The sequence below is a fragment of the Nanorana parkeri genome, unplaced genomic scaffold (assembly GCF_000935625.1).
Source record: "Nanorana parkeri isolate BGI_ZX_2015 unplaced genomic scaffold, ASM93562v1 scaffold1562, whole genome shotgun sequence".
In the NCBI taxonomy this organism is placed as follows: domain Eukaryota; kingdom Metazoa; phylum Chordata; class Amphibia; order Anura; family Dicroglossidae; genus Nanorana; species Nanorana parkeri.
The window spans coordinates 183,495-196,726 of record NW_017307830.1 but is presented as its reverse complement, the minus strand read 5'-3'; the positions used below and the strand labels follow the sequence as shown (position 1 = coordinate 196,726).

At 47.4% G+C, this 13,232-nt stretch overlaps 1 protein-coding gene across 1 annotated transcript in view; it reads left to right on the top strand.

The window, feature by feature from the left end:
• UBAP2L (ubiquitin associated protein 2 like) overlaps nt 1–13,232 on the top strand; it is a 40,601-nt gene that overhangs the window by 1,299 nt on the left and 26,070 nt on the right. Inside the window, exons 2-9 of the mRNA XM_018570588.1 lie at nt 6,049–6,172; nt 6,252–6,329; nt 7,403–7,513; nt 7,734–7,902; nt 8,055–8,150; nt 8,375–8,420; nt 8,521–8,627; nt 11,245–11,406. Of these exons, the coding sequence (XP_018426090.1) occupies nt 6,089–6,172; nt 6,252–6,329; nt 7,403–7,513; nt 7,734–7,902; nt 8,055–8,150; nt 8,375–8,420; nt 8,521–8,627; nt 11,245–11,406 (853 nt within the window). The 5' untranslated portion in view covers nt 6,049–6,088. The remainder of the gene's footprint in view (nt 1–6,048; nt 6,173–6,251; nt 6,330–7,402; nt 7,514–7,733; nt 7,903–8,054; nt 8,151–8,374; nt 8,421–8,520; nt 8,628–11,244; nt 11,407–13,232) is intronic.

The following is a 13,232-nucleotide window of genomic DNA, read 5'->3' as shown; positions in this document are numbered from 1 at the left end:
CAAAATGCGGTCACGTGGGGGTGTGGTCAATCATTGAACCAATGTAACCTCAGGGATAGCCCCAATGGCTCTGTCACATGATCAGGATGTAGGGGCAGCATAGTGTATTTATAGGGGACCGCATGTTAATGCTATATCCTCCCCTCTCTCCCAGGATGCAGTGGTCCAAACGACCAAACGCAGTCACATGGGGGGGGGGGGATGTAATGTTTTATCCTCCCCTCCCTACTAGGATGCAGTGGTCCAATCGACCAGGCGCAGTCACATGGGGGGGGGGGGATGTAATGTTTTATCCTCCCCTCCCTACTAGGATGCAGTGGTCCAATCGACCAGGCGCAGTCACATGGGGGGGGGCTGCATGTTAATGCTATATCCTCCCCTCCCTCCCAGTATGCAGTGGTCCAAGTGACCAATCACCAGCCCCGAATGCAGACACGTGGGGTGGTCATGTTAATGTTATATCCTCCCCTCCTAGGATGTGGTCCTAATGCAGTCACAAGGTCGGGTGGTCAGTCATTGAACCCCTGTAAGCGCTGAAATAACCCCAACAGCTCTGTCACATAAAGGGAGCATTGGAGCACCACCGTGCAAGTGCATATATTAGGGAAAGGGGTGTGGGGTGTTCCTTACAAAGGACCCTATCCCTTTGCCCTGACATGCCCAATGCAGGACTCTAGTAGCTAAGTAAAACTAGCTTTAGGCCCCATTCACACCATGGCGTTGCATGAACCTCACGATGATGCACATTCGTATACATTTGTGTGGTGCGCATTCAGGGGCATTTGCCTGGCTGCATTTGGGGTTCCGTTTACCAGTGATGGCACAGCAAGCACATTTGGCATTTCTGATACATTCCATGAACGTGCGTCAGAGTGCACAGGTTGTCCGTCGTTCCATGGTGTGACGGGCCTTAGGCTGGGTTCACACCTAGGCGTATCGACTATGGGTGCTTGTCAGGCGTTTCGTGTCACGCGTTTTTACCGTGATCCCCTACAAAAACCGTGTGTTTCCAAGGGCTACCTGGCTGTATCCCAATGGATACGAGCGGCAAATACGCCCCAAAAAAGCTCCTGTACTTCTTTGGGCGTAGGGCGTTTTGTATTGCGTTCATACGGCCTGTAATACTGTGAACCATACCCATAGGAAATAATGGGATTTCGGTGTTTGAGCGTTTTGCAGAGCGTAGGAACGCGCTACAAAACGCCCAGGTGTGAACCAGGCCTTAAAGAGCCACAGGGGCGGATGTGTAAAAAAACAAACATATTAGGGGGTACCATGTGTCGGCTTTTTTACATTTCAGGTTAGCTTATTGTATCTCTCAGTGACACCCGTGGTGAGATCTCCATTCCATAGTTGCCATATCTTTTTTTCCCCCATGGGGGGTGTTGCAGCTCCTCGTGCGTTTTCCATAATCTAAAATAAAGCAGAGATGGTGGGAGCCCTTCGTAATTTTTTGATTCAGGAGCTCAGGGCCTTAGATCTCACTAATAGAAACAAAGATTTAACCGTTCTGGGCAGACTGACCCATTAATTAAAGAAAGATAGAGGCGGAGAGCCCCAGCGCGCATGCAACACAGACAAGGCAAGTGGCCTTATGTTCTTTTGCTTCAGTTCTCATCAGTGCGCACTGAAGAAAAAAAGACGTTGCATATTTACGCAATGCGTTCTGCAGCGCTGTAGTACGAAGTCAGAGGCGTCAGTCAAACATTTTTAAAAGCGAAAAGAAATGAAAGCACTGTGATACATTATAACAACGCTCTGCTGAGCGCGATCACTATGCACACCATAATGCATTGTATGTGCACGGCGCGCATCAGTATGTCATGTGCCCCTTAACATGCACCTGTCTGTGTGAGCAAGTCTTTTCCCGAAAACTCAATGTCTGTCTGCATTGTATTTTTTTTTAATGTACAAACCGTATACTGTAAATGAAGTTTGGTATCAGTTTTGGGTGGAACGACCCTTTAAATGTACATTTATTATTATTATTATTATTATACAGGATTTATATGGCGCCAACAGTTTGTGCAGCACTTTACAATATAGGGAAGACATTACAATCACAAAACAAGACAAGATGGTAAGGTGGGCTCTGCCCCTGATGGCTTACAATCTAAAGGGGAGGGGGAAGTGATGCATGAGGAGGTAGCTGTGTGGTGGGGATGAGTTGTTTGAGAACATGATTGTTTCGGTTGAGGTGAGATAGGTTTCCCTGAAGAGATGAGTCTTAAGGGATCACCTAAAGGCAGTCAGAGTGGGAGATAGTCGGACAGGTTGGGGTAAAGAGTTCCAGAGGACAGGAGATTCTCTAGAGAAGTCCTGGAGGTGAGCATGCTTCTCAATCCATAAAGCCCGCATGTCAGTAGACCCTTTCTGGTTGATTTCCTGTAGCCATTAAGGGGGGACAGTACATGCCACAGTAAGTCGGATTTACGGGCCATCTTCCAAGCCCGGTTCTTGGTGGATAAACCTGTGAAATCCGCACAAGACATCCGTGAGTTCGACTATAGATAAAACGGGAGGGCACCAGGACATCCTGAAACCATTGGTGACATATTGGACCTGAGATGGTTCTGTGTGCTGAGACTGAAGTCGGCACGATCTAGCTCGGGGTGGGCAAGCTCGGCAAACCCGCCTATACTACAGCCAGACTTCTATGTTATTAGATATGGGGTAGGCGTCCTTGGCTCTCCAGCTGTTATGGAACTACAAGTCCCATGAGGCATTGCAAGACACTGATAGCCACAGGCATGACTCCCAGAGGCAGACACATAATGGGATTTGTAGTTTCAGGACAGCTGGAGTGCGGAGGTTCCCTGCTATAGCTATAAACCAGCATCTCTGGGCGCACCGTTGGGAAAGATAGCTCTTCATTCAGAGTGTATCTCCATTATTGGGCTTTATTTACACGTGAGCTTATCGTCTTTTTTTTATTTTAGCCAATGAAAAGTTGGTTACTAGGCAGGAAAACGCACATTTTGTTGGCGTTCCCATTAAAGGCTATTGAGGCTATGGACAAACTCCAGCCCCCCAGCTGTGGTGAAACTACAAATCCCATTATCTGCCTCTGGTAGTCATGCCCGTGGCTGGCAGAATCCAGCCACAGGCATGTGGAATTGTAGTTCCGCAAAAGCTGCAGGGCCACAGTTTGCCCACCTCTGTACTAAAGGAACTCGTATACTATCTTGGGTGGAGTGCGGAAGTGAGAGAGCTATTGTGTGGGGTCCCACTGGGGCAGGGGTGGGCAACTCAGGCCTTCCAGCTGTTGTGGAACTACAAGTCCCATGAGGCATGGCAAGACTGACAGTAACAGGCCTGACTTCCAGAAGTAGAGGCATGATGGGATTTGTAGCTGGAAGGCAGGAGTTGCCCTGCCCTGCACTAGAGGAGATCCACTGTGTTTGTCCTGATTGTCACCCTGACACAGGGTGATGGGATGAGAGGAAATCTTCCAAAGCAGACACCTGTTTAGGTGAGCACTAAGAAGTGGGTACATTTCCTGTCAGGACAGGAAGTGAGGAGAGGGCTCCCCAGCGGGATTATATATACATACATATACACACGAGGTGAAGAACTTTCATCCCGGATGGATAGATAATTCAGGAGGAGGATATTCCACTCTGGCTTTCCACGTGCAGGGCGCCATCCAGCGCGTCCACCCAGTTTATGGTGCAAGCTTTGACAGGGCACGCCTTGCTGTGATTTAACACCACGGTGGTCTGAGGGTCCCCGAATCCCTATGATGACGCTTCCTGATTGGCGTTTAGTTTTATATTTTAACCCCTTCAGCTATCACCCTCCTATAGAGTAGAGCAATTTTTACATGTCCCCTACATTCCGGTAGGGGCCTGTTTATTCGGCAATATTTTTAGATGGAGGAGTTAATCATGGCTAATTAGGGTATTTTTCAATAAAATGATGCATTGTGTCTTGCTGTATGCCACAGGGTACAAAGTGAGGGGAATCTCCCCAAAACGTTTTTTTTTTTAGAAGTTTTACCCTCCCCCACACTAATTGTGCTTTTGTCTGCAAAAAATAAATAAATAGTATAATAATATTTACAAAAAAAAGCACAATGTTCAATGGGAGGAAGGAGTTAATTAGGGCTGATTAGGTTATTTTTCAATAAAATTATGTCTTGTTCTGTGCTACAGGGTACAAAGTGAGGGGAATCACACTGACGGCAAAAAAAAAACAGTTGAAGTTGTATTTTTATCAGTCCGTTCCCCATCAGATATGTCAGCTCTACGCTGCAGGAGGACGTCTGCCAAGTAGATAACCACACTGCTAACTCAATAAAAAATTAATCTGGTTATAGTCAATAAAAAATTAGTTTATTGTAACATATAGTTAGCCTAAGGCTGTTATGCGCCTGCTCAGTTGCTTTCAGTCTAACACAGGTAACACGCTTAGAGACGTCTATGCCGCTGCTGGCAGGTGCCAGACCAGGCTATATTGCATTAGGACAGGGGTAGCCAAACTCCGGCCCTCCAGCTGTGGTGGAACTACGAATCCCGTGAGGCATTGCAAGATTCTCACAGCCTTAGACATGACTCCCGGAGGGAGATGCATCATGGGATTTGTAGTTTCACCACAGCTGGAGGGCCGGAGTTTGGCTACCCCTGCATTAGGACATTGTAGTCTACAGGGAGGTCCAGGAGCTGGCTGCGGCATCTGGCAGGGTTTTTGGGATCACAAGACTAGCGACCACGTCTTTGACCTGTAAAATAGTCAGCATAAATCCGTCGTGTGGCTATTAAAGGGTTAATAATGAGCATCTCTGGCGCTTAGAGGCATGATCACACAGAGAGGTTCTTCCAAACCACTAAAACAGGGGTGGGCAACTTCAGTTCTCCAAGTCCCATGAGGCAATGCAAGACTTAAAGTGATGAACATGGCGGACAGAGGCATGGTGGGATCTGTAGTTAAAGCACAGCTGAAAGGCCGGGGTTGCCCACCCCTATGTTAGAAGCTGTTTAAGGATCTTTTCCTGCCGTGTGGAGGGTGGGAATACTGTGCGCGGGCTGGTGACACCATCCGATGAACATTGGACGGGTATCTCCCGGCCTTTTAATGGTGATGGCTTACTCTTACTATAGTCACATGATCAGCTTTAAATAAAATCCAAACGGAAGCCACCCTGTAAATTAAAGACGATTACATACCTGACAATGAGTCCGTTCTTAGATGGCAGAGTCCGTTCTTAGATGGCGGCGTCCAATCTTAGATGCCGTGTCCGTTTTTAGATTTCGAGTCCCCTGCTGGTCCCACCGGTCCTTATATCATTATTGTAGTGACATAGGGCCCAGGGATGTACCACCACTGCACCCAGCAGGTGGGGGGGCATCAGATGGCAGCTGTGCTCCTAGCTCTGCTAGAAAGTGAAATATTGCACTCGCAGCCCACAGAACAGGCAAGTATGCGGCTTCCTCTTTCACAGGGGGACACGGTCCATTAAATTACAGTAAACGCTTGTAATTTGATCCCGGGCTCTATTTATACTTCTCAGGAAGGCAGAGCCAATTGCAAGAGCAGGGAGTTAAGGATGCTGGTAATACTGTTGCTATGGTTGCAAAGAAGAGCATTTTTATTTTTGGCGGTCTTGTGGAAACTTTAACTGCAGGTTGAAACGGAAAGCTTTAAGTAAGGCCTCATTCACACTGCTAAGAGCCGGCCCGTACAGATCTGTGCGGCGTGCACGGCCCTACGGGAGGACGTGGCCGTACGCCTACCCGAACTGCACATCGGTGCAAGTGTCCGTACTCATACGCAGACAGGATCCATCCTGTCTGCGTACGGGTACGGACACCCTTGCGGATGTGCAACAGCGTACGGCCGCCTCCCATAGGGAAGAACAGGCTGCTGCAAACAATCACACACAGCACCTGTCCTTCCCGGCAACGGCCCGATGCAGTGCACGCCGCACGGATCTGTACGGGCTGACTCTAAGCTGTGTGAATGAGGCCTAATGGTCAATTTTCCTATGGCTTGTGTAGCAATTTGTCAGTTATTATAGGTGATTTAATTTTTTTTTTTTTGTCTCTGCAGTGTTGTAATTTGTAAATACTGTTATTTGTATATACTGTAAATGATGACCTTGCTGGCGACAAATCGTACCAGAGGCAACTGGGAACAGACACAAACTCAGACACAACACAAGCAGAGGCCACAGGTACGGCATCCGGCAGGGAAGGAATTGCTCGGTCCAGAGACGGATTTTTTTTTCACGGGTTTGTTCCCTTTGCTTTCAGGCCACCGCAGAGCAGATCAGACTGGCGCAGATGATTTCAGATCAGAACGATGCAGACTTCGAGGAGAATGTCAAACAGGTGAGGCGCTTATCAGGGGATATATTTATCTGGCTACAGCTTTTTTTTTTTTTTTTGGCTGTAGTTCCCTTTTGGGTCACAGGAGTATATTTACTAATCTGCTCCTGTGACCGAACGTCAGCATATAGCGGGATCCTTCCTGCTGCCCGATTGACAGCTGCCTCTGTAGAGCCAGAGCCAGCTGTGCCCGCCCCCTCCCCTCTCTGTTCTTCCACTGAGCGCTGGAGGAACAGAGGGTGATGATCCCTAAATAACAATCACCGCCCTCTGCAGGGGGAAGCCGTGAGCTGAGTGATCAGACGTTTGTGATTGCTCAGTTCTCGATTTATGGAGCCAACGTGCCACAGCTGCAATGTCAAATACTGGCTTAAACTATTGGGAAGAGCCCATTTTACTCTCCCAATAGTTCTCCTTTATTACTTGCCTGTTCCTCGGCTCTTCACTCTCTTGCAGATCTGCCACCTCCTGCAGAATCGCCAAATCTGACACTTCAGCTGTGTTGGATGACCCCCTTGCCATGTGCTGTGGTTTCACCTGCCAGACCCTACCCCTCTTACATGGCATAACAGAGGATGGAACCATTGCACAGGGAGACGGGGGAAGCAGGTTGCTGACGCACAGCTGAAAGAGTCGAATTGGAAGGCCTTAGCTCTGCAAGAAAAGGAATATCCACAGGGAGGTCGATGGGACAGGTAATATGGTAAACATTCCTTATGAATTTTGGAGAATAAATACCTGATGTACCTGACATTCCGAGGGCTTTCCTCCTGCATGATGACAACGCTAAATGCTTGCGATGAATTCACTGCAGGGTTTCATCATTACACACACTGTAGAAGAGGGTTGTCAGTGTTGTCACCTCCTATGACACCTCTCCTGGCTGCAAGTCTTTGTGGGAGAGGTATTCGGCCCTGTGTGTGGAGGAGGTAACACATAGTGCCACTTGGATCCTGGCTCCACCACAGTAGACAATGAGAGCTGGATGCAAGGGGGTGGGCTGCTTTTGAATATAAAATTGAACCTGGCGAGCTGCAAACTTTCCTTTTTTCAATGGATGCATTCTTGCTCTTCAGTTGATCGACATCACAGGGAAGAACCAAGATGAATGTGTAATCGCACTTCACGACTGTAATGGAGATGTCAACAGAGCTATTAACGTCTTGCTGGAGGGGAACCCAGACACTGTAAGTGACACAATGAACAGCTTCCCCGTCTCGGTCTTATTTTCTCGTTTGCTCCTTTTTTATTTCTTTGTGTCTCCGTTTTCTCTTTCTTTCTCCAGATTGTAATCTGCATTCCAATGTGCCTTTCAGTTTCAATTCTTCCATCCTGTAGCTGTTCTATTTGCATCTCTGTAAACTCTGATCAATAACTATATCCTGTTACTATTTTGCACCCCTGCAGCACTCCTGGGAGATGGTGGGGAAGAAGAAGGGGGTGTCTGGACAGAAAGAAGCAGGACCCACAGAGCCCAGCGAGGAAACGCGTGAGAACAAAGACAGAGAGCGAGATTTCAGCCGCAGGCGTGGAGGTGCCCCCAGGAGGGGCCGAGGATCCAGCCGCGGGAGGGAGTGTAAGTGATATGTTTGCAATCTGAGCGTCCCCGTTATGGTTACACGGGCAGTTTGAAGTGGCGATTGGATACCATTACTGATTCTGTACATATTGTTTGTTTGTTTGCTTGCTGGCTTGTTATATGTAGCCCATACCATTTTTATTTTCCAGTTCGGGCTCAGGAAAACGGATTAGAAGGGGGCAAAAGTGGTGGCTCCTCTGGGCGAGGCACAGAGAGAGGACGCCGCGGTCGTGGAAGAGGAAGAGGTAAATGTGTGGCATGTTCCTCACAGCGGTCATGTTCAAACAAAAAAAAGGCATCTGACCACACAAACTCCTTCCTTTGAATGCACAATGCTGTTTGGCCTTCAGTAACCCGTCCGCTGTCTGCTTTTTAATATGCAGATCTTTATCGTTCAGTACAGATTTGGGGGGGGGGGCTGTGGGCGAGCTGTGGTTTTCTACAGAATACATTTTATTTCCATACACAGGGGGGTCAGGAAGACGAGGTGGAAGATTCTCTGCGCAGGGTATGGGGTAAGTGCATTCCATCCGTTCATTCTTTTGGTTTTAGTAATTTGGCTGCATCTCAGCTTCTGTGATTCTCCCCTCACTGTTACTCCCCCATCTGTTCCAGAATCTTCAACCCCGCCGATTACGCTGAGCCTTCCACCAACGAGGATAGTTATGGCAACACCAACACATGGAGCAACCCCGCTAATTTTGAGCCTGACGACGGATCAAGTAAGTGATCGGGGTTTTCCCGTTTTGCACTTGGAGGCTCTTAAACATCTGCTGACGTTACAGCTTTGTACTCGGAAGCCTTTGATGCTGCGCCAAAGTTATCTGGGCATTTGTGTGGGTGCAAGTATCAGTCCTCTGACCCTGCTGGGCACATTCTCTGTGTGTTTCCATCAGCAAGTAACTCCCCAATCCACCATAGAAGCATGCTCTATGGCAGATGGGTTTATAACCCCGCACCCAGGTGCGCTAAGGACAATCCTGGCCAGATATAGTTTTACAGAGATTCCCGAGTGCAAATTTTTACTGAAAAATTTGCATTGAAACAGTCTTTGCCCTCGTTCACACCTGAACGTTTTGTAGCACGTTCTACGCTCGACGAACGCTCTACAAAACGCTCAAAAATATAAATCCCATTGTATTCAATGGTCTCGTTCCCACCTTGGCGTATTTCCGCCCGTCCCTAACGCGCTACAAAACGGCCCACGCCTGAAAAGGTACATGTACTACTTTGGGCCGTTTTTGTTGCGCGTTTCCATTGGGATACAGCCAAGTAGCCTTCGGAAACGCGCGACGGTCGCGTTACTTTTTTACCGCGAATCGCGGTAAAAAACGCGCAGCGTTACGTGCATATGCAATACGCTGGCAACAATTAAGTAGTTTTGGGAGTGAGGGGGGCAACAAACTTAAAAGAAAATATTACGTTTAGCAAGATTGTTTAAAATGAATCGACTTTAAAATCTAAAGCCATTTTTTTAATCTAATTTTTGTGTAGAGAAGGGAGTTGCTAAATCTGACCTCCGGCCTTCCCTTCAGTCTTGCACAGTTACCGTCTCCTCTCCTGGACTGAAATGGCGTCCTCTGATTTAACTGCACACTGCGAGCTTCTCACAATGTTCATTAGAAGCTGCAGCAAGTCAGAGCCCACTTAATTTCCTGGCTGCAGGACATCCAGCATCATCTAGCCAAAGGGGTAAGCAAACTGGCCCTCCAGCTGTGGTGCAACAACAAATGCCATTAGGCATTGCAAGTCTCTGACAGCCACAGGCATGATTCCCAGATGCATGATGGACTTTGCAGTTTTACCACAGCTGGAGTTTGCCTACCCCTGCTCTAGCCCTTCCCTCTCCATCCTGAATGTCCTTGGCCGGCCCCTTTTAGTCATTGGATTTCAGTCCTTTCCCCTCACCTCGCCTAATGGGTACACAGATGACAACAAAAGCCAGAGAGGAGTCCTAATCCTTCCCAACTCCCTTCAACACTGAAAAAATGGCTTTAGATACTTAGCGTTTAATGGCGATCACTCAGGAGTTTTGCTGGAGGCTACTAGAGAATGTTTACAAGCTGGGCATTGAAAGGAAGAATTATCCTTTTTCCTAAATGTTGTGAATTGCACATTTTTGTACCAGCCGACCATTCTATATTTTGATCAGATTTGTAGGTTTTCCTCCTAGTGTCTGTCTCTAGATTAATGAGGGTGATGTCTGCGGAACAGCTGCAGAGATAAAGCCAATCATTACGTACTGTAGTCTTTTTGGTTAGACATTGAGGGATCAGAACATTAAAGCAGATTCGCTTGCTGTACAGCATTTATAGGTCAGGATCAGTTTGGCTGCCCCCATGCTTATATCATGAGCTGTACATGGAAACAGATTTGAAAAGCAGTAACCTACAGTGATTGGATAATATACAGTTATATCTAAGAAGAAAACCTTTAAAAAGACACTGTCCACTTTCCATTCATGGTCTTATGACTCTCATCCCCGACCTCTTGATGCTCACCTCTCTAGAGATCCTCCTCTGCTCCTTCCTCAATGGCCACCGCTGCCAAATACCTAGTGCTTCCATGTATAGGGGTGCACTCCATCCATGGTGCCCAAACGCATGAAGAGGTGCTTCTGTTTATGGGGATGCATGTCAGCACCTCCTATGATGCATTGCTAGGCCTGAGCACTGTTATATACAGAGAGGTGTCATTACTGCTCCTGTGTATGGGGGGAGTGCATATGAACTCCTCCCATGAAGCGTTGCTCCAGCCTGTCACTAGGCTCAAGCGCTATTACCTTATGAAGAGAGAACATCACTGCTCCCCTCTTGAGCGCCAGCACCGGGTATTTAGGTAGTGGCTGTAAAGGGGAAAGGAGCGACAGGGGAGTGCTAGGGAGGTGAGCATCAAGTGGCCCAATGGCTTACACAGACACTGTCACTTCACCTTTAATGGACAAGGTGCTCATGAAACTTAAAAAAAAAACTGATGCCCTTTTAAAACAACCTAATTTCACTTAAAGTGCACCTGTGCTCTGCCATTATAGGTTAAAATGACAAGTCCACTTTAAAGTGGTCCCAGCAACCTCACTACTGTGCTGCTCTGCTTGCCTGTGGTAGTGAGGAGGAGAGGCAATGTACTCAGACACTCGTGGGCAAAGCACAGGTTCCTTTTAGATTAAGTGGTTGTTATAGGAATAGGTCAAGAGTGACATTTTAGAAGGTCCTGAGTCAGTTTCTTCCTGGGTTTGGGGAGATCAGGAGTCTCCGGGGGAAGGAAAATTAAAAGAGCTTTCTACACTTCATCTCAATCTGATTGTCTTTTTTTTCTGTTTCCCTTTTTTGTTTGTTTCAGGACTTGATTACATTGGTGGTGAGGGTTCAGATAATCCCCGAAAATTTGCCTCTGCTCCTGGTATGACTCATCCAGGTGCTTTGACTGCCCCTGATAACACTTTTATTTCTGATTGTTGTGTGTACCTAATCCTGTCCACGCAGCAGCCGGGCTGGGAACACAGTGCGTTTTAAAGCTTCTGGTGAGAGGCGGATAAAACGCAGCCTGGATGATGGTAAAAGATTTATGTGAATGTGAAATCCGGGCGGGGAGGGGGCAGCTCTCCTGGTGTCGTTCAATAAGGTTGGGACGGTGGACAATAACCCTTCCTGCATCCCAAAAAATAAATACCCAATTAAGCAGGTTATCAGACGCAATGGCCAAACGGACATACCGCAGTTCTCTTAACCACCATTTCTCTAGTCACCTTCCAGGACAGCATTAGAGAGATAGGCTCCTCCCACCGGAACAGGAAACACATCACCCACACTTAGAATAAAAAGGAGCACAAGCCTAGCACGCTTCAGTTATTTTGTGTTTCCTCCGGCCGAGCAGGACATCGTAAAGTTTGTTCTAGGACATCGTAACGTTTGTTATTTTTTTCCTAGGCCTACGTGCTAGCGAGCAGGGGCTTCCCCCCAACATGGTACAGCAGAGGGTCAGTGGACCTGGGGTACCTATGGAGGGGGGCTTCCGGGACAGCCCCAACTGTCCAAAAGAAATTGCCTATGGTTTTCCGGCATAAGAGTATGCAGGGCAACCAGCCTGTTGGTGTAGTGGACTCAGAGGAGTCATTTTTATGATGACCTGTTAGTACAATAAGGTTTTCTTAAGGGGTTTATAAGATATACAGTAAAAGCTTGACATACAAAAATCAAAGTTGCTGTACAACAGTAATTGTAACACAAAAGGTCCAAAGGCTAAGAACAGTCAAGGCTAGAGGGTCCAGAATAGAGGATGAACATCACCCGTATGGGTCACACTATGCTGTGCGGCTTGAAGAACCGCCCCTCCTGATGGAGATGCCTCAGGACACAGTATCTAGTTAGGGGCGCATAAGCCGGTATATGATGACCTTTTAAAGGGCCCGCTATGTTGTTCCTTAAAGGGTCTGTTGCTTTCCATTTTAATAATGCAAAGTTTGGCTCTTATAAGAGAGTATGCTCTGCGGTGGGCGGCGAGCTCTGCTCTCAGAGCGGTTCACGACCCATCCTTACCAGGGTTGTTGATTTCCTAATCCCCCCCCTATGCTCACGACCGACCCGTACCAGGGGTAATGATTTCCTAATCCCCCCTCTATGCTCACGACCGACCCGTACCAGGGGTAAAGATTTCCTAATCCCCCTCTATGCTCACGACCGACCCGTACCAGGGGTAAAGATTTCCTAATCCCCTTCTACGCTCAATAGTCCCTTCTGGTGGCTTCTACATCACTTGATATTGGCATTGGAGCGGTGGGAGGAACCACAACATTCCTACATGTGCTACTGCAGATTGGGCGCTCTGCGTTTTACAATAAACATGCATATCGCTATGATTTGTATAGGCTGTACAGCGCCAGGCTTCATATAACACATACAACCATGCATGTGAAGTGAAAAATCAAGTACGAACTGCGGTATTTCATTTGGCTTGCCCGTCGAAATTCCTTTTGCAACTCAGATTGCATTCCTTAATTCTGTCTCCATGGTGCGAATTATCATAGTGATAGACTATTTGCTGTGCAGAAATGGTGGTCGGTGGGCCATATACAATGCCTCCTAAAATGATTTTCGTTCTGACGCTGTGACATTGCTGGCTTCAATATAAAGAAAAAACATTTTGTTTCCCTTAGAGCTGCTTGTAATATTCACAAAATATAGATCTGAAGGGACGTCATCCAACGATTATGTAAATTTGGAAGTGATGGCGACGGTTGCAGACTTTTATTTTTCTAAAAATAGGGAAATTCCTTTTTCAAGTCTCAATTTGATACCTTGAATGGAGGGGGGGGGGGGGGGGGGTGTTAT